At 33.1% G+C, this 20,145-nt stretch overlaps 2 protein-coding genes across 14 annotated transcripts in view; one reads left to right on the top strand and one right to left on the bottom strand.

The window, feature by feature from the left end:
* LOC106060757 (tetraspanin-36-like) lies at nucleotides 1–14,427 on the bottom strand. 6 transcript variants are annotated; one of them, XM_056031531.1, is made up of 9 exons: nucleotides 14,252–14,424; nucleotides 14,048–14,122; nucleotides 10,424–10,511; nucleotides 8,102–8,293; nucleotides 7,860–7,934; nucleotides 7,087–7,179; nucleotides 4,457–4,612; nucleotides 3,709–3,792; nucleotides 1–3,482 (listed from the first exon to the last, which is right to left on the bottom strand). In XM_056031531.1, exons 3-9 carry the CDS (start codon nucleotides 10,493–10,495, stop codon nucleotides 3,381–3,383), a joined length of 774 nt encoding a protein of 257 aa, XP_055887506.1. In that variant the 5' UTR covers nucleotides 10,496–10,511; nucleotides 14,048–14,122; nucleotides 14,252–14,424; the 3' UTR covers nucleotides 1–3,380. The 6 variants fall into 6 exon arrangements, with proteins under 6 accessions (XP_055887506.1, XP_055887518.1, XP_055887528.1 ...); XM_056031543.1 differs by having other exon boundaries at nucleotides 14,031–14,122; XM_056031553.1 differs by having other exon boundaries at nucleotides 14,267–14,419.
* Nucleotides 13,312–20,145, top strand: part of LOC106062648 (3-keto-steroid reductase/17-beta-hydroxysteroid dehydrogenase 7-like) — a 25,994-nt gene continuing 19,160 nt past the window's right edge. Inside the window, exon 1 of one of the 8 annotated variants that reach the window (XM_056031481.1) lies at nucleotides 13,312–13,336. In XM_056031481.1, coding sequence (XP_055887456.1) covers nucleotides 13,333–13,336 — 4 coding nt within the window. In that variant the 5' untranslated portion in view covers nucleotides 13,312–13,332. Of the gene's footprint in view, nucleotides 13,337–13,402; nucleotides 13,574–14,485; nucleotides 14,699–14,756; nucleotides 14,798–20,145 lie in introns of those variants that run through there. The other 7 variants (XM_056031473.1, XM_056031503.1, XM_056031496.1 and 4 more) reach the window with 7 other exon arrangements.

A 20,145-nucleotide genomic window follows, 5' to 3' on the forward strand; every position in this document is an offset into this window, starting at 1 on the left:
TTCAAGTCTAGTAACACTTTATTGACTCACTGTCAAGTGACAGACACAAAGTAATATTACAAGGAGAAATAAATGGTCTAACAAAATCAAAAACTTTATTTCTGAATGTCATTAAAGTACCTTTTGTTTCATTAAAAAATAAATATATTCAACCCTAAAGTATCAACTAAACTTCCTTTTTAGTAAAATTGAGAAAAAAACAACAAGTTTCTGTGCTTTTACCAGGGAAGTGCTTGTTCAATTCATAAGTGTGCAATACAATTCCAACACAATAGTAAAAAAAAATCACCATCACTAAAAAGGAAACAATTATTTGCTAGAAAACTATGAAATACTTGTTAATGTAGCTAGATAGAGTCAACATACTGACCTCTATATGCTCAATGTTTTGTTTTTATGCCCTATTCATCCTAATCGTCAGTAATTGCAATTAGGTTTGAAATGATGCAATTTTGTCACAAAAATTTTTTAAACTCTCACATTAATTATTAAAAGTTATGTTCATTAGTCAATATTTGTCACTGAACTATTCTCAGTGTAATTCCAAAGTCTTTACACAGCAGAACACAATTTATTAAACCGTATCAATGTTTACACATTATGACCTCTAACAAAAATCACACAATGTCGAACTTGTCATATAAACATCCCTTGCTATTTTTTTAAATAAATGTAACAGAAACAAATGAATTGCTTCATCAATGCTATTACGCCAGAAAGACAAAATTCAATGTTCACTTACAATTTTTTTCTTATAAGCTTTTTGGTAACTTACACAAACAAAACAACAGCTCACAACTTAAGTACTCTGCCCTTCACTTAGACTTATGTATGTCAAACACATCATCTATGACTTAGACTTATGACTATGTCTAACACATCATCTAAAACTTAGACTTATAAATTAGCATATAACTTTAAAGTCAAAGATATGCTTCTAAAAATGCTTCTAAACATGTTAATGCCCTAAGCTCCAAAAAAAGAGCAAGGCCACACCAAACAGTGCAAATCTGCCTAACACAAGCCAGAAGTAAAACAGTCTACAGTGAATTTACCATTTCCTATTATTAAAATCTATTACAAGATAAAGGATGGAGAATTAACTCCCTGGAATGAACATCCTGTGATCTGATTTCACTGAGATAAGGTTGAAAATGTATTCAGAAAGATATTTAAAAAAAAAATTGTAGTTAGTACGTTGTCCTATAGGAGGCGTGGTGGCTGAGTGGTAAAGCACTTGGCTTTTGAACTGGGGTTCGAATCTTGGTGAAGACTAGAATTTTTAATTTCGGGATCTTCGGGCACCTCTGAGTACACCCAGCTCTAATAGGTACCTGACATTAGTTTGGGAAAAGTAAAGGGGGTTGGTCGTTGTGCTGGCCACATGACACCCTTATTAACTGTAGGCCACGAAATAGATGACCTTTACATCATCTGCCCTATAGACTACAAGGTCTGAAAGGGGAACTTTACTTTTACTTTTTTTTACATTGTCCTATAACCAGCAACAATCATAATTGAATTGTCCACTTAAAGCTACCCTTAACAACTAATCACAGGAGTATTTGTTAGCCTTGCTCATTACTAATTTGAAAAGGTGTATAATGTTCAGTTTGGGGTACTGTGAGATGACTATTCTATGAAGTGAAACTTTTAAAAACTGTTCCATCAATAGATCAGTGAATGGAACATTTCTTACAGAACAAAATTTAGTAAATTTACTCTAAATACAATTCTTAACATTAATAGCTACTCAATATGTACACAGTATTTCCATAAATGTAGATGCAAAAAATATGCATAGAAATCCATATATATATATATATATATATATGAATTGTGTCAGTCAGTGATATATATATATATATACTGATACAATTTATTCCCAAATCCAAGTAAAGGATTTCATATGTTTTTTCAATCCCTATGTGCTAGACAGTGAGACAATGCATTCAAATATTTCAACACTAGAACAAAACAAGTAATAATTAGAATTCACATATATTGCAACTAAATAAATGTACAGACAAAGTAGTACAATAAAAAAAAAAAGTGAATAGAACAAAGTGACCAAAACTGATTTCAGTTCTAAATGTTTTCCAAACTAAAAAAACATTTGTATTAATCTCAATGAAATGTCTGTCAGACAAAGCACAATAAGGATCCTGTTCTCAAATTATAAAATTTCTTGCTGAACAATTGCATTTCAAACATCAAACATAACATGAATACATTATGTTAATATCATCAGAATAAATTAGTAATATGACAAGAATTGTACAAAATTACAAACTTTTTTCTTCTATTCTACTGATTTTAATGTCAAAGAAAGAAAACTCTGCATGATTCCAAAAGAATTAAAAAAACAATTGTATGTGTAATTTTAAAACACAAAACTTCAAAATATCATTGTAACAAATGTGGAGAAAAATAGAGTACAATGAACAGTTGTATACGACTAGGACACATCCTACTTTCAGCACAAACAAATTTATGTAAGAAATTTATAAACCTTTTTTTTTTTAATTGGGGAGAAAATATATTTTATTAACTGATAAAAATTGCTGGATGAGTTGCAATCAGTGTTTATAACTATACATAATAATCATTACAGTTTATAACTATACACAATAAAGATTACAGACATTTAAGAAAGAATATTTGTGTTTTACTTTTGTGTATAGCCTTTCCTTTGCTAATTTAAAGAGCAACACTTGCTTGAAAAGAAAGCATTAATCTGATTATTCATTTAGTTAAAAAAAAATGTAATGATAAGAGCCAAAGTGATAAAAAAACAGTATCGAATACTACAATTTATTTTATTTCAATATTAAACTAGTTACTAATTTATATAATGCATATGTATTAATATGTATTATTATTTGCAAACATATAATCTTTAAATTAAAAATTGTAACACTTCATCTGTCGTATATATATATATACATACATTTCAACCTTTCAATAAAACAAAATAACAACCTAAAGCAGAAAGAACAATTTTAAAGCAAAATATTTGTCACTAAGACTTTTAATATTGAAAAAAAAAAAAAAAAAAAAACATCACAAATTTTTCTGTATAAAATGTTTGTATAATCATTTAAAAAAAACAACTCTATATTTATATTTTTAAAATGTTTATCTAAAAATGATGTAAAAAAAAAATGTTGGAAAAATTGAAAAAGATTTTAATTTCATTTATTACCATTCCCTTAATTTCTGTGACATCCTCATTTATGTTAAGTAAAAAACAATTTTATAGTGCTTACATGACAAACAAATTACAGGATAGTGACAGAAGACCAATGACATTACATTACAGTAACACAAGACCATGGACAAAGAAGAATGTTTTAAAAGTACATCACACTGGTATCTCACTAAACCCTGAGGCCACCACCAATAACTTCAGTCAGTGTTTGGTATTCTTGTTCATCCCTTGTTCTGCACACCAAAATGCAAGCACTGATCAGGGCTAAAAACTTGAAGAGAGAAATACCAATTTGTTTTGATGAAATAAATTGTATTTTCTTAAACAAACTCCCCCCCCCCCCCTTTTACCATCCAAAGTATAAATAAAAATTATATCAAAGCAAAATAGAAGAAAGAAATAGATTTAATACAAACATTTGTGTCTATTAAATCATACTAAACTAGAACATAGCATTTCTTATGAAATAAGTTTTATTGTTGTTGTTGAAAGCTTACTTGTATAACGGCAAGAAACACGGCAGTGGTGGCAATATAAACCAAGTTGTTATTAAACTCACTGTTCAATTCAGTTAGACAACCCTGTTCAACAAAACATTTTATTGGGTTAGATGATAGAGTTATTTTGATATAATTTAAAAAATAAAACTAAGATAATTTAAACATGAACTATCGATGTAAATAATTGTTATCTGAAAACCCTGACAACAGAACTTAACAGAAGTTCTAGTTGTGCATATTTTTAAAAATCTTAGTCAATTAAAAACAATTTTCTTAGGAATGAATCACATTATAAAATAAAAATCAAATTTAAAGTAAACATGGTTTTGACATTCATAATTTTAACACAATAACCATTTCAAATTTTAAAAACTCATGTCGAAACTCCCAAGCAAAGAAAAGTAACTCTAAAACAGTTTCTCTTCTTGAACTGATAGTAACTGGCATTAATTTAAAACAAAAAACTGAAGGTAACTTCCTATCCCATCCTACATTAGTAGTTAACCATACAAAAAATTGTATTCTATCTTAATAGAAGTCATTAAATTAAACTTAATAAAGAAAAAAAATTATCAAATGTTTTAACTTCAAATGGATTTTTTTTTCCTTTCTGTTAATATGTTGTTGTTTTTTTAATATGGGGTATTTTAAATATTTTTTTTTTTACTGAATTATTATCAAAACTTTTGAAACTACAAACTAATACAAAGGTAAATATTTTGATTCTACTCTAATAGTTTTTTACCTGGTTAAAAATTGTATCTGATCCCAAAGTTGGATTGCAAGTCAAGTTACCATGCAATAGTTTACAGCAGGAGGTAGGAACAGTATTGGTATGGTTGATTTTCCAAAATGTAGATGCTTCCCAATCAGAAGCATTACGCACTCCACAGCACTCAAACTATTTTTTTTTAAAAATTGAAATAGTTAATAGTGATCTTCTGAAAAGTGAACTCTTTTTAGTTTTTAAAATTGTATTTGCAAACATTTTTTTTATTTTTTTTTTAGTAAGGGAGATGACTATTTGTCATTTTTTAAGACATTTATGCAAAAGGTTTTAGAATTTTGATCAAAAAATATTTTTTTTTTACAATTGTATTGCTAAGTTATGTAAGTTCTGTCATACTAAATACTACATTTACAAAAAAAAATTTAACTTTTTTTTTCAAGAGAAAAGATCTATTTACTATGCAAATAAGTAGGATATAATTTAAAACAACAATTAATAAGTAGTTTTTTCATATTATTGCGTGAACTGTAGTAGACTACTCCACACACACATAACTAAAAGAATTTTTTTTTAATTTTTTTTTTACAGAAATGTTTTTTTCTTGAGGCTTTAAATAAGAGATTGACCCTTTACAAAACAATTAGGTCAATTAGATACTCATTATACGACAAGAGTTAGGCAAGGTTCACATCTAACTGACCAACTTCAAATTCACTTTCACCTATCCCTTGGTCTGCTGGACTTTGGGGCACCAAACAGGATCTGTCAACCTTCTTTCTCCATTCTTCTCTGTCATTTGCCTTTGATAGAATTTCATTATGATATTCTTTCTGAAAATATTGAAATCCTGCCTTTTTGCCTACCTGGGTGGACCACTTCTGATAGAATTTAATACTGATATTCTTCTGAAAATATTGAAACCTGCCTTTTTCCTGCCAGGGTGGACCACTTCAGGGGCCGATTTTGAGTTTGTGTTTCCACACAAACTGTCTTTTTAACCTTGTTTTCATATAGAAACATTATTTTAAAAACAAAATTTATAAGTCTAGTAAATATACTAATTATAGAGTTTCAAGGTTATATTTGAAAACCTGTGACATAACCCTTCCGCAAAAGTTGGACCCATGAAAGTCAAGTGACCTCTGTAGCCACATGTGTTGTGTTGGCTGTCTACAAAAGCTAACAATCAAGTTGTCTTTACTAAACATGCAGTGAATGAAGCTAATGCTCATACTATACTGTAGCATAACAATGACTGAAACAATGCTACTTAACTTCAGGTTATCCAGAAGAAATGAAGAAACTAATAGTGAATAAAATAAATGAGAAATGGACAAGCTCTCATCCCAATCACAAGAAAGATGACACCTATTATAAGCTATTCCGACAAGATCAACCTCTAATCTTTCAATTCAGAACCGGACACAACAGAATGATGCAACATATGTTCCAGAAGCTCAAAATTGGAACCAGTGAAATCTGTCCATCTGGAGTGTCACCAGAGAATGCTGACCATGTCCTTCAAAACTGCATTCTTTACCAAGAGGCCCGAACAAGACACTGGCTCCAAAACACCCCAATAGAAAGAAAACTATATGGAGAGTTCCCTGATTTGGAAACCACTGCGCAGTTCATCTCATATATTGGTCTAGTTATCTGAATGCTCCAACATAAAAATGAGAATGAGGAAGTTGAACTTCAGGTTGATTGCTTATAGCATTAATGAACAAGAAAAACAACAAATAATTTAAAAAAAACAAAGCTAATATTAAGTGTAATTGTATCAATTAGTTTGGATCAGTCATGTAACTATATTTATATGTATTATTGAGCTAGACATATAAATCTGTGTGATTGAAATATTTTTACCGATTGATTTTGTATACTATTTAGCTTTCTCAATGCACTATGATCCTATCACTTGACTATCCTATCACTTGACTGGACCAGTTGTGAAAGGGAGAGGGAAGAAGGGGGTATCTTGGTGAATGTTTACAAGATCATTTTTTAAATGCATAAAAAAAAATGTTCGCTCATGGCTCCAGATTCCTCAAGGGGACTAATTCAACTCAATTAATTTTTAAAATTGATTCTTGTGTTGTCATGTAAAAGAAATAAATGTGCAAAATTTCAGCTTAATCTGAGATTGAGTGTGGGAGAAATAACTTCTACAAACTTTTACCAGACAGAGTGAGTTGATAAAAGCTTTGTAAAAGGATTACTACTGCTGTGGTGGAAACCTTGTTTTAGATCTTATAAAACTCTCCACAAGGAATTTTGACTTTTGTGCAAGCAGATTTTCAAGAAAGGCACTATCCATTAAACAAGATCAGCAAAGTCAATACCAAATGTTTTCATGGAAAATTGTGTGCAAGATATTGACAGATCAAAGTCTTCTAAGGAGATACAATAATGATTCAGAAAAAGCATTGGTTAATAGAATGGAATAATTTGTTTTAAATCTTTAGATCCTAAACAACAAAAACATAACCCTAAACAACAGACACACAAAAACATAAGTCATTCATTTTAGGGCCATTTTTCAATGTTAATGTTATCCAAATAAAATTTTGTAGCACCAAAACGATTCATACATCCAAAATTCAGATCTTTTTTTTTTTTTAAAGTGTTTTATTAAAACTAACCTCATGCTGCATATAATCTATTTGTTCTCTATACACAGTCACATTATAATTGTTGACTGCATCCAGAAGGTCATCTTCCAAGACACTCTCAACCTAAACAAACAAATAGTTCATTTTAGATCAAACACAAAATAAAAAAATATCAAGTATAATATAATATAAGAAAGGAGTTTTCTTTTTAAAAAATTCATAGAATTTTGGCTTCCTAAACATAATTTACAGTTGAAACATGGACCACTTTTCCTGACTTTAAATAGATATTTAGTAATTAATTAACATTTTAGACATTGTCTCCTAATTAAAATTTAATACAAACTGTAATATTAGAAAAGTAATACTTCATAAGAACATTATCAAAAAGTATTGTTCTCTATTTAATTAAGTTTTTTTTTCAAAGCAATAGTATTTGTTTCATCATGTAGCCAGCTGATTTAAAAACAAAAACAGGCTCAAGAGGTTCCTGAGCAATGTTATTGACTCAGAACATAAGAGAATACAGTAACATAACAGACATGGTTCAATGGTTTTAAGGTTGTGAAGATAAGTCTGTAATTTAGAATTCCTCTAATAGATGAAACATAGCATAAACAAATTAATATCTAAAGATTTTTTATACTATTTTTTTTTAATAAACTTGCATTGATTATGACAAATGTAACCAACTATTCCTTAAAGCTTTCAGATCAAAATAAAATTGTGTACAGAAAAAATATGTTGGTCAAATTTATATTTGTATTTATAAACATTTATACAGATAAAAATGAATAACATACTTTCTTTCTATAGACATAGCCCAAGGTAGCTGCCAGTATTTCTCCAACAAACACAATCAATATCAAGCAAAAAAACTGAAAATACAAATTATTTTTGTTTTAGTTCAATTTCCTTTTTTTTTTTAAACAGCTCATATTACTATATTTAACAATGTGCAGTTATGTATATAATACAAAACACTGCAGTGACATATTCATAATTATCAATTTATTATTAGGTATTAGCATTTCCTGATACTAACCACAGAAAGTAAGATCTTATTGTTCTTAAAAGCAGCAATACAAGCCAGTATTCCAATAACACACATAAAGACACTGATGCCTAAAATGATGCTTGCTGGAAGAAGAGTAAGTGAAGCATCCGCTATCTCATCAAAATGGTCATATGTGCTGAAAACCCAGATGCCAATATACGTCAGGCCGCCAGCAGAAATCTAAGAAATGGATTTTTGTTTGTTAAATTTACTAAAAAAAAAAATAACTATTAATATCATTTATATATTTAGCAACAAGCAAAATATAAAAATAATTAAAAAAAAACAAAAAAACAAGCTTGTATTGAGTGAAGGGAGACCACCGTTTCATTGTTACTATATCTTTCAATATTGCAAAATTTATCTCCTAGTTTTCTATATAAACCAATATAATTTAATTACCAGTAATTGATTAAAATTGGTAAAAAAAAAATTTATTGATTCACATGTTGTCATTGACAATGATTTACTGCTAAATTTCAGCTAAATCCAAGAATGAGAAGTGGGTGAAAAAAAAGTAAAAGAAACCACATAGGTAGACAGAAGGCGCAGTGGTTGAGTGGTAAAGTGCTAGGCTTCTGAACTGGGGGTCCCAGGTTTGAATCCTGGTGAAGACTGGAAATTTTATTTTAATTAGGATATCTTTGCATGCCTCTAAGTCCAGCCAGCTGTAATGGGTACCTGACATTAGTTAGGGAAAAGTAAAGGAGGTTGGTAATTGTGCTGGCCACATGACATCCTCGTTAACTGTGGGCCACAGAAACAGATGACCTTTAATCATCTGCACAATAGATTACAAGGTCTGAAAGGGGAACTTTTTTTTTACTTTAAATAGACAGACTGACAGAGTGAATTAATATTTAAGCTTTGTAATAAAAAACACTTCTATTGCAAATTAACAAAAAGTTTTCAGTTGAACAATGAGGAATTAATAGAACTTGTTCTTCTTCTTCTTTTTGCTGCTGAGCTGTCAGCGCTCTTTTGCAGACTATGCCAAGGAAAAAAGTGTGCAGTTTTCTTCAGTTGTTCAGCACTGCCATACAGGGTGTTGGTTATGTTGGGCTGGAGTGGTAGTAGGGTCTGCCTAAGGTGGATTAGGAAGGGGCATTCAAAAAGGATATGGTTTACAGTTTCATAAGGGTGGGCACAGTGTCTACAAAGGGGGAGTTTTGTGGGATTTATTTTATTGAGATGGTAATTTAACAGAGGTGTGTGTCCTGTCCTTAGTTGGAAGAGTGTAGCGGGGGAGGAAGTTAATACTGTCCAGTTTGTTAGGCATGTTCATTTCTTTGTACATGGCTGTGCCAGTGTTTCCTGTTGCCCATTGGTTAAGCCACTCCTCTTTGTGGTGGTTGATTAACATTGACCTTAGGGTGAGGAAGTTAACCGGTCTATCTGGTTGTTCCATAGATGATCCTGCCTTTGAAAGCTTATCTGCCCTTTCATTTCCCATGACGCCAATCTGTCCAGGGATCCACTGTAATGTAATGTTGATGTCTAATTTTGTCATCATCTGGTGTATTTTCACTATTAGTGTTGTCAACTCTCTTGGGCTTTTTGAGGCGCTGCTGTTAAGTGCTTGAAGAGTGGATTGGGAGTCTGTATAGACAATATCTGATGGTAGTTGTATCCCTTCATATAATTTGTTTTTGACTGCCTGCAAAGCTATGGTAATTGCCTCAATTTCGGCTTGGAAGTTTGAGCAGTAGTCACCACAGGGTGCACTTATTTCAAAGTGTTTATTTTTGGGAAAGACCCAAGACCAGCATTGATGGTGGCTTTGAAGGCTGATCCATCGGTGTATACATGGATGGCTGTTTTTGGATAGCTTTCAACTGTTTCAAGAGTATTATTAGAACTGTGAACATGATCATAATTGTAACCCAAAAACATTATTTAACTCTCTCTCTAACCCTAAAACAAATATGGAAAAGCTCCAGACCTTTGTTAACAGATGCCTACACCGGATATTAGGAATTTGGTGGTCAGAAAAGATAACTACTGTCAATTTGTGGGAGAGAACTAGACAAAAGCCCATAGCCCAAGGCATCACAAAGCAAAAGTGGAGCTGGATAGAACACACCCTGCGAAAACCAGCTACTAATGTTGCAAGGCAGGCACTTGATTGGAATCCGCAAGGAAAGAGGAAAGTGGGCAGAACCAAGCAAACATGGAAGAGGTCAGTCATCAATGAAGATGAGGGTACTGGAATAACATACCATTTCTAGCTAAATATTCAAACCCCCCCCCTCCCAACCAAGGTTATTTAAAATTAGGGATTTGATTAAAATAAATTATCATGTTACTTACCAAATAACATAAACCAGTAAACATCAACATTCCTTTTGCCATATTCTGGCAAGTAGAGCCTTCTCTAGACATTGTAGGTACCTTTGTTCTTAGATCAGGACAGGTTAATAAGATAGTAATAAAAAATACAAACAAAAAATATATATATGTTTTTAAAAAACAAAGCTTAATTAATGTGTATCAATTAGCTGGGATCAGTCAGATAATTAAATTTGTAATAGATCTAGACTAATAATAATAAATCTGTGCTATTAAAAATATTTTTACACTATTGTTTTTGTTTAGAGCAAATTTCATGCTTTTCACATTCTCAATACGCTATGATCCTATCACTTGTCTGGACCAGTTTGAAAGAGGGAGAAAGAACGGGGTATCTGGATGATCCCTTTTTAAATGTATTTTTTTTTTAAAAAGGCACTACCTTAATTCGAACATATGGGCTAAAGCCTTCTCAGGCTTCTCAAGCCAACGCAGTAACCACTCTTCCAGCAAAGAGTCTATTAGCATGGAAGATTGTATAGTTATCTATTGTTTCTATTTCATAGTTTATGTTCACTAAGCCTTAGACGGCAGCCCTATATAAAGTGGATTAATTCAGCTTATACCACCACTTCAGTCAAGAATTATTTCTTTCCCATGTTTGGAATACCAAACAAAGTAATTTATTATCAATAGTTAATTAACTAATTGGTTAAATTTTTTAATTGATTTTTTGTTGTTGTCAGGTAATAGAAATAATTGTGCTTCTTGAGCTGAAGTAGGTGAAGTGTTGTTTTTTTTTTGGAAAACGTTTAGAGATTATTTATTTAATAGTAATAAAGTTTGTCAAGTTTGTAAATCTGTAGAGGTCATAATTTATAGAAGTTGTTGGTTTTCAATCATACCCATAGAAGAGCCAGAAGAAGAACCTGACAGCGAACTGTCATAGCATCCCTACAATGAAAGTCAAGGGACAGATGAGATGAGAGAGAGAAGAGTTACTAAGACATCTAAGAGTAAGAGTATAGTATAGATCGTCGCGTAGTTTAGACAAGTATCTTTTGCTTTGTCCCAACTCTATTTTTTTTTTTCCTCTACTCGTATTACTTGTACGGGGCAAGAGTGCCTTGTATTTTTGTTTTGAATTGTTTTTGCTACGTCACAAAGTCTGGTGACATTTATTGGTCAATCGTTGTCCTGAGGCAGTTCACCCTCTGAATTTGGTTGAAACGGACGATGTGTTAGTCCGTAAAAGATTATTAGTCTGTACTAGTTTCTTGGACTTATATATATTATTCATTAGGATTTTTGGACACCTGTTTTAGGGTGAGTTACTTCGTTGTGATATCTCTTATTGTATGTTATATAAGGTTATCGCTCTTTCTAGTTTCGGAATAGAGGTTGAATTTTATGTTATTTCATTTATAGGGTGCCATTGTTGGAGTTGTATAAACTGAGCTTGATTCTTTGCCAGTGTGGGCGTCGCTTGTTGTCTCAGAAATATATTGTACAGTCTTGAGTGTCATTGTCAGATGGGCGATCGTCAACGGCGTTGAGTGTCAGGGCCGTTACACATCAGTTGGTATCAGCTGAGGTCTAACTTTATTATTGCCGATTTTGGCAATATTGTGACGTCAGTGGGTCAGCATATGGTTGAGTACGAAATCATGGTGACAAGTGGTAGCAGTAGCAAGGTGCTTATGTGAATAATATCTATCTATATATGTTATATATATATTATTTATTCATCATTCTCATTGTAAATATACATACATCAGTATCACACAATTAAATTCATTTTTGTTTTTGTTATTTAAACCATCCACATAGTTGGTTACTGTATGACTGTGTGTGAATGATGTTCTTATCAGGTTTAACCTTGGGACCTTTATTGTGTACAGCTATTGAACAACACAAATAATTCCTAAACCTGACATAGACTACTAAATTAATCATCTATTTAAAGTATTGTATTAAAGACTATAAAGTCTATAAATACAGTTAACAGAGAATTTATTCTATATATATATCTATATAATTATATTTTATATAGTCAGTCTAGATAGATTCTAGATCTAATCTAGAACTAGTTAAATCTAGTGTAGAAGTAGTAGACTAGTTACTAGTAGAGTACTAGACTAGAGTCTAGTAGTTGCCTAACTAACTAACGAAAAGTAGGACGCCCGTATATAAACTAGGGTACTCAGTCTAGAGTGTTTAGATCTAAATCTAGATTATTAGAGTCAGAAGGAGTGTAAACTTCAATAGACTGAGTAGAGTTGAGTCTTGAGAACAGCCTCTTAAAAGTCTCTTCTTATTAAATCCTAGTCTATATAAACTTAAATTAAGTTGGTCTTAAAACCAGTATAACTTACACACTTTACCCAGTATCAGTATGACTAGTATGAGTATAAGTCGAAGATCTATACTATAGTATAAGACTAGATCTAATATTTCTATATTAGAAGTCACATAGACATAGAAATGATAGAATTCATAATAATATCAATCTTTGAATCTAAATCTATCTAATACTTAGTAATAGATTCTAATTTAGATATTAGAGAGTTGGTATAGTCAATCTAGTTCACCAGTTGAGTCTACTCTATACATATCAATTTTATTAAATAATAATATATAAATATTAAAAATCTACATCTAGATTAACTATATATAATATAGAGTAAAGTGCGAAGTTTGATCAGCCCCGATTTGTCGAAAGGTTCGAACAGTTCACTTTTTCTTGCTAAAACTTATTTATTTGAATGTTTACTAAGTTACTACTATATAGATATTGCTACTGCGCATGCACCTTTTTTCTTCACTTCCGACACATACTATTTCCTTTTCCTTGTAAAGGCTAAGTTCATGGTGAAGTCAAACTCAGGAGGTGTGGAATCATTCTTTTTTACTACCCAGTAGTGAAGGAAATGGGTAATGAGCTTAAGGCTATTTTTAAGTCTGATGGCTCATCAGCTTAAAGAGACTATTTGAAGTTTTGGAGGGTGGGAAATGGTGCAATGGATGGTGTTCTTGCGCTGGAGTAAAAAGAAAATGACTTTTTAGTGAAAATTAAATATTAAAACATGTTTTTAGATATATTTTCTTTGATCTGTTCGAACCTTCCATCAACCCATTCGAGCTTACTAACTGGGGAAAAATCAGATCGTGGTAAAGTACGCTTAGCGCTACCTACCCTACACCTCTTTGACCTCATATTTAATTTTAACTAAGCCTAGTGATACATTAAATCCAATCTATTTAATAGAAAAAAAGGATGGCGAATTCAGAGATACCATCAGTTTTTTCATAGGTCAGACCATTACGGTGCTATAAAAATCCAAACTTGAAAATTGCTGCCAGCAGGCTTAATACTTTCGAACTTCGCACTTTACTGTATATATTTAATATATATTATAGATCTAGATTAAATCTATGATCTATGATCTATCAGTGTATCACTTCTAGATAGTAGCTCTAGATCTATTACTCACAATAAATTAATTTTTTTTATAATTATAAATAATAATATTAATAATAATAGTATTATTATTATTATAATTAAAATTACGACACCGTCATTCAACAGTCACTTGAGTCACATCTTAGTTAAAACTTAAAGTCTTACTTTAGTTTTTAACTTACTCAGTGAGTAATTACTCAGTACAGGCACAGGGAAATATACTATATTAGTATATATAGTCAGTGTGTCAGTGTTACCTATAAGTATTATAATAGACTATAGATATATAGAATAGACTGTAGTCTTTCTTAGACTTTCTAACTCTAGATTCTAGATAGTAACAATATATTATAATTTTATATAGATCTATTAATTAATCTAGTCACCTAGTCTATTTATACTTTTATAGCCAATAGAGGTCTAAATAAAGATTAAGAGACCAGCAGATTAGTTTTTTGAGACTAGTGTAGGTGACTAAGTCTCTAGTGCTAGACTAGACGATGACTCTTTGGTCCAGGGGAAAAATTCACTTCCGTAGAAACAGAGAACTGCTGGTGGTACAAAACAAAACATGAAAAACACATATCACATGATCGTATAGCACTGACCTGTATCAAGCTTGAAACTAATGCTTAGATTATCTTGATTAGTCTGGGTACATATTAAATAATAAATCTTGTTCTAGTCTAGATCTATCAGCAACATTCATAAAGATCATTTGGATATCTGACAATGGTGATAGAGTAAAAAAAAAAACCTTTATAATCTAGATTTATCTCTAAAGATTAAATTCCAGGGCTAGGGAGTCCAGATTAACTCATAGACAAAAGTTGGTAATCATGTAGATTTAGAGACTAGATTGTCACTAGATCTAGATCTACCAAATTTTGTTGAAATTTCAAATACTGTGATATACTTGATTTTGATTATTGGTACATAGTAGTTTTTTTTTAGTAGTTTATTTATTTCGGACATTACATGAATTCGGACATTCGCTGTTTTTTGTGGTCATTAAATAATTATTTTAATATGTATTATAAAACAAGCGCGCTGTATAATCATCATCATGTGCTCGTCCATTTTCCAATGATTCTAACCCAATTTCCTTCCATTTAGCTGTCTTTTTATGTAAGAAAATCGAATTTCAAATATTTGTTAGTCAGGTTGTTGTTTTTTCCTATGTTACCCGGATGACTTTACCTCTTCCTAGATTTAAGACTATATTTTTTGATTGGCTAAGTCTATACGAATGAGCCCGGCAATATTTATTCTGTTTTTGGAGCTAATTTATTTGATTCATAAGCCAAGTTTTCTAATTCCATACCAAAAAAAATTAATACAGTGTCCGAATTAAATTACGATTTTCTTACCAAAATTTATTTCGGACAGCCAGTTTTGGACATCAATAAAAATGATCTTATATTATAATTGTTCGTTTGTTGTTGTTTTTTTAAATAGAGAATAAATGGGCAAATGTTTGGAGTGAGCTTGGTACATTGAATGAAGTTAAATGCTTAGATCTAGACCTACTAGATAGATCTAGATTTATATAGAGAGAATATAGAGGATTCAGTTAGGCAAGAATGGCTATCGTAACCTGTAGGGGCCTACTATACTACAAAAGATCATCTGTATTAGAAATTTATTAAATTAATAAACAAAAAAAAACACAGACATTCAACACACATCTAATCATGCAAACCCCAAACATTCAACACACATAAAATAAACATAAAATAAGTCTAAAAGTCGGTGCAGAAATCACTATTCCAGTGACCTAATTTTGGTAGAATAAGTGTGTTCATATTTTTATTTTTTGTGTTCGTATTTATGCATAGTTTGAAAACATCCTAATGATTTCATGTGAGGGGCTATGCCTGGGGATCTTAAAATTTAATGTTAATATAGAATTAAAATCTGAGTTTATTGATGCCTAAATATAGAGACTGTCTGAAATAAATTATAGTGTCCGGAATCAAATAATGTGGGTCAAATGTGTCCGAATTAAATGAAAACACACCGCCTCTTTGACCTTAAATAAAATAACAAATATACGTTTGGGGAACAAATATAAGTAGTCATCCTTATTCTCCTTTCACTATAGAAGATTTTGATACGTCATTTTCTTTTCTATGTCAAACCATTGTCAAATAATGCGCTTTCAAAGTCAAACTTTCAAATTTGGGCCTATAGGTGTCCGAATAGCATAAACTACTCTATATAGATCTAGTATATAGATTCTAGAGTAGTTTATGCTATTCGGACACCTATAAGTTACTATAACTATAAGGCTAGATCTATATAACTATATAGTATATAGGCCCAAATTTGAAAGTTTGACTTTGACAGCGCATTATTTGACAATGGTTTGACATAGAAAAGAAAATGATGTATCAAAATCTTCTTTAGTTTAAGGAGAATAAGGATGACTACTTATATTTGTTCCCCTAACCTATATTTGTTATTATATATATATGGCTCCTTTTGTCTCGAAAGGCAATGGATGCGCCCAAATGAGTCACTGGTTTTGGCTTAATCTTGAGACGGGGCAGAATCTGGTGTGGCTAATCAAGCCAATTCTAGAACGGCAGACTTTGCCACAATTCGTACATGTGTATGCCTCTGATTTAGGGCTAGCAGACAGGGCAGCTTTCTTTTTATCCCTCTTGATTAAAGCCGCTTCAATTCTTTTGTTCTCAGCAAGGGTTGTCCCAGCACGCGCGGTCTGTCTCCATGCACTTCGGTCTTTGGCTATGTTTTCCCACATACTTTCGCTGATGCCTGAGGCTCTCATGTCTCGCTTGCAGACATCTCTATATGTTAGTCTTGGGCAGCCCTTGGGTCTGACTCCTTCCACAAGCTCAGCATATAAGATATCTTTCGGGATTCTACCATCTGGCATGCGGGTGACATGTCCGAGCCAGCGTAATCTTCTTTGTGTCAGGAGAGCATACATGCTGTTCATATTGGCCAATCTTAAAACTTCCTAATTGGAGACATGGTCCCTCCAAGAGATGCCCATTATGCGTCTCAGGCAGCGCAAGTGGAAACTATTCAAACTGAGCTCTTGGTACATGTATGTTGACCAGCTTTGACTGCCATAAAGGAGAGTGCTCACAACACAGGCGTTGTAGACTAGGATTTTGGTCGCTGTGGTCAATTTACCATTTTCCCAGACGCGCTTGGAGAGTTTTGCCAATGCTGTGGTAGCTTTTCCTATCCTTTTTGTCAGCTCGATGTCTAAGTCTAGGTTACTGACAATTGTTGAACCCAAGTAGGTAAATTCCTGCACCACTGAAAGGGTGTGGTTCCCAATTTGTATTATAGGTATTTCTGCGACGTCTTGTGCCAGGATTTCGGTCTTGGAGAGACTTATAGTAAGGCTAAACTCTTGACAAGCAGCTGCTAAGGCGTTCACTAGCTTCTGTAGGCCTCCTTGTGAGTGAGATACGAGTGCCGCATCATCGGCAAACAGCAGCTCCCTTATCAAGATACGACGCCTTTTCGGTTTGGCTTTAAGACGTGCCAGGTTAAAGAGCCTTCCATCTGATCTGCTATGGATGTATATTCCGTCTTCCAGGGATTTAAAAGCACTGGATAGTACGACTGAGAAGAAGATGCCAAATAGTGTAGGGGCCAGTACACATCCTTGTTTTACACCGCTCTTAATGGAGAATGGCCTGGAGGAAGAACTTTCAAACTGAACGGTGCCCTGCATATTTTCGTGAAAAGCTGACACTAGTTTTCTTAACTGTTTGCTGTACTAGAGAGAATCGGCTGCCCAAATAAGTTAAGAAATTTGTTATTATATTTAAGGTCAAAGAGGCCGTGTGTTTTCATTTAATTCGGACACATTTGACCCACATTATTTGATTCCGGACACCATAATTTATTTCAGACAGTCTCTATATTTAGGCATCAATAAACTCAGATTTTAATTCTATATTAACATTAACTAAATTTTAAGATCCCCAGGCCAGGCATAACCCCTCACATGAAATCATTACGATGTTTTCAAACTATGCATAAATACGAACACAAAAAATAAAAATATGAACACACTTATTCTTCCAAAATTAGGTCACTGGAATAGTGATTTCTGCACCGACTTTTAGACTTATTTTATGTTTGTTTATTTTATGTGTGTTGAATGTTTGGGGTTTGCATGATTAGATGTGTGTTGAAAGTTTGTGTTTTTTTTGTGTTTATTAATTTAATAAATTTCTAATACAGATGATCTTTTGTAGTATAGTAGGCCCCTACAGGTTACGATAGCCATTCTTGCCTAACTGAATCCTCTATATTCTCTCTATATAAATCTAGATCTATCTAGTAGGTCTAGATCTAAGCATTTAACTTCATTCAATGTACCAAGCTCACTCCAAACATTTGCCCATTTATTCTCTATTTTAAAAAAAAAACAACAACAAACGAACAATTATAATATAAGATCATTTTTATTGATGTCCAAAACTGGCTGTCCGAAATAAATTTTTGTAAGAAAATCGTAATTTAATTCGGACACCGTATTAAATTTTTTTTGGTATGGAATTAGAAAACTTGGCTTATGAATCAAATAAATTAGCTCCAAAAACAGAATAAATATTGCCGGGCTCATTAGTATAGACTTAGCCAGCCAAAATATATAGTCTTAACTCTAGGAAGAGGTAAAGTCATCCGGGTAACATAGGAAAAAAAAAAACCTGACTAACAAATATTTGAAATTCGATTTTCTTACATAAAAAGACAGCTAAATGGAAGGAAATTGGGTCAGAATCATTGGAAAATGTACAAGCACATTATACAGCGCGCTTGTTTTATAATACATATTAAAATAATTATTTAATGACCACAAAAAACAGCGAATGTCCGAATTCATGTAATGTCTGAAATAAATAAACTACTATCGGCTACATCGATCGCTATTCTTTCGAATGGATTACCGACGTTGTATTGCTGCATACGTCCCCTCGTTCTCCTGTGCGGGCCCTTCGCTGCTGCACACGTGTCGCACCTTCGGCACCATTCTTCTACATCATCCCGGTAGCCGAACCAGTAAAACCGCTGGCGCACTTTTTCAAAGGTCTTGTTGACACCTAAATGTGACCCACTAGAATTATTATGGATTTCTTGCAACACCTCGGCAACTCTTACTTTAGGCAGCAACAGCTGCAAGCGATTGCTTTCTCCATCTGCGGTCTCCCAGACCCTCTTGAGAACTCTGTTGTCAATTGTCAGTGAGTCCCCTTGTGCCCAATATGCCTTGGTAGCAGCTCCTTTATCAGAAAGGTGATGCCATTCCGGTCTTTGTCCGTCTTCCTTCATAAGCAGAATGGGAGCCAGATCTTCATCTTTTAACTGGTCTTCTCGGATTCTTTCGTCGGACCATGATCCACAAGCTTGTACTCCAAGACGTTGGCAATCAATGATACCACCCTTTTCTTCAACCTTGCTGCAGTGTTTACATTCCATTCTGCAAGGCCGTCGAGACAGCGCGTCAGCATTCTTGTGAGTTTGGCCTTTTCGGTGCTGTGTCTCGAAGTCATAGGTTTGCAAACGTTCAATCCACCTGGCGACTTGTCCTTCAGGATTTTTAAATGACAACAGCCATTGAAGAGCAGCGTGATCTGTCCTAAGGATGAATTTTTGCCCATATAAGTATTTGTGGAAATGTTGTATGGCATCCACGACTGCCAGTAGCTCACGTCTTGTGACACAGTAGTTTCTCTCGGCTTTGGACAATCTCCGACTAAAGTAAGCTATGACTCTCTCAGTTCCATCTATCTTTTGGGATAAGACAGCGCCTATTCCAGTATTGCTCGCATCGGTGTCAAGTATGAACGTCTCGCCTGGTATCGGGTAGGCCAGAATGGGTGATGAAACAAGAGCCTTTTTAAGTCGCTCAAAGGCCTCCTGGCATTCCGTTGTCCAAATAAACGGCCGCTTCGGTTCTGTCAATTGATGAAGGGCGCTACAGAGGCTAGAGAAGTTTGGTACGAAACGTCTGTAGTACGTGCAGAGTCCAAGAAAGCTTCTTAACTCCTGGATATTAGCGGGGATCGGCCATTCATTTACGGCTTCAACTTTATCAGGGTCTGTGCTGACTCCTTCCTTCGACACGATATGCCCAAGGTACTTGACGCTCCTTCTGAACAAGGAGCACTTCTTTGGATTCAATTTCATGCCAGCGTTTCTGATTCGTTCGAATACTTCCTTCAGGTTTGCGATATGTTCCTCGAAGGTTCTGCCTATGACGATAATGTCATCTAAGTAGACAAGA

The sequence above is a fragment of the Biomphalaria glabrata genome, chromosome 1 (genome assembly GCF_947242115.1).
Source record: "Biomphalaria glabrata chromosome 1, xgBioGlab47.1, whole genome shotgun sequence".
Classification (NCBI taxonomy): Eukaryota; Metazoa; Mollusca; class Gastropoda; family Planorbidae; genus Biomphalaria; species Biomphalaria glabrata.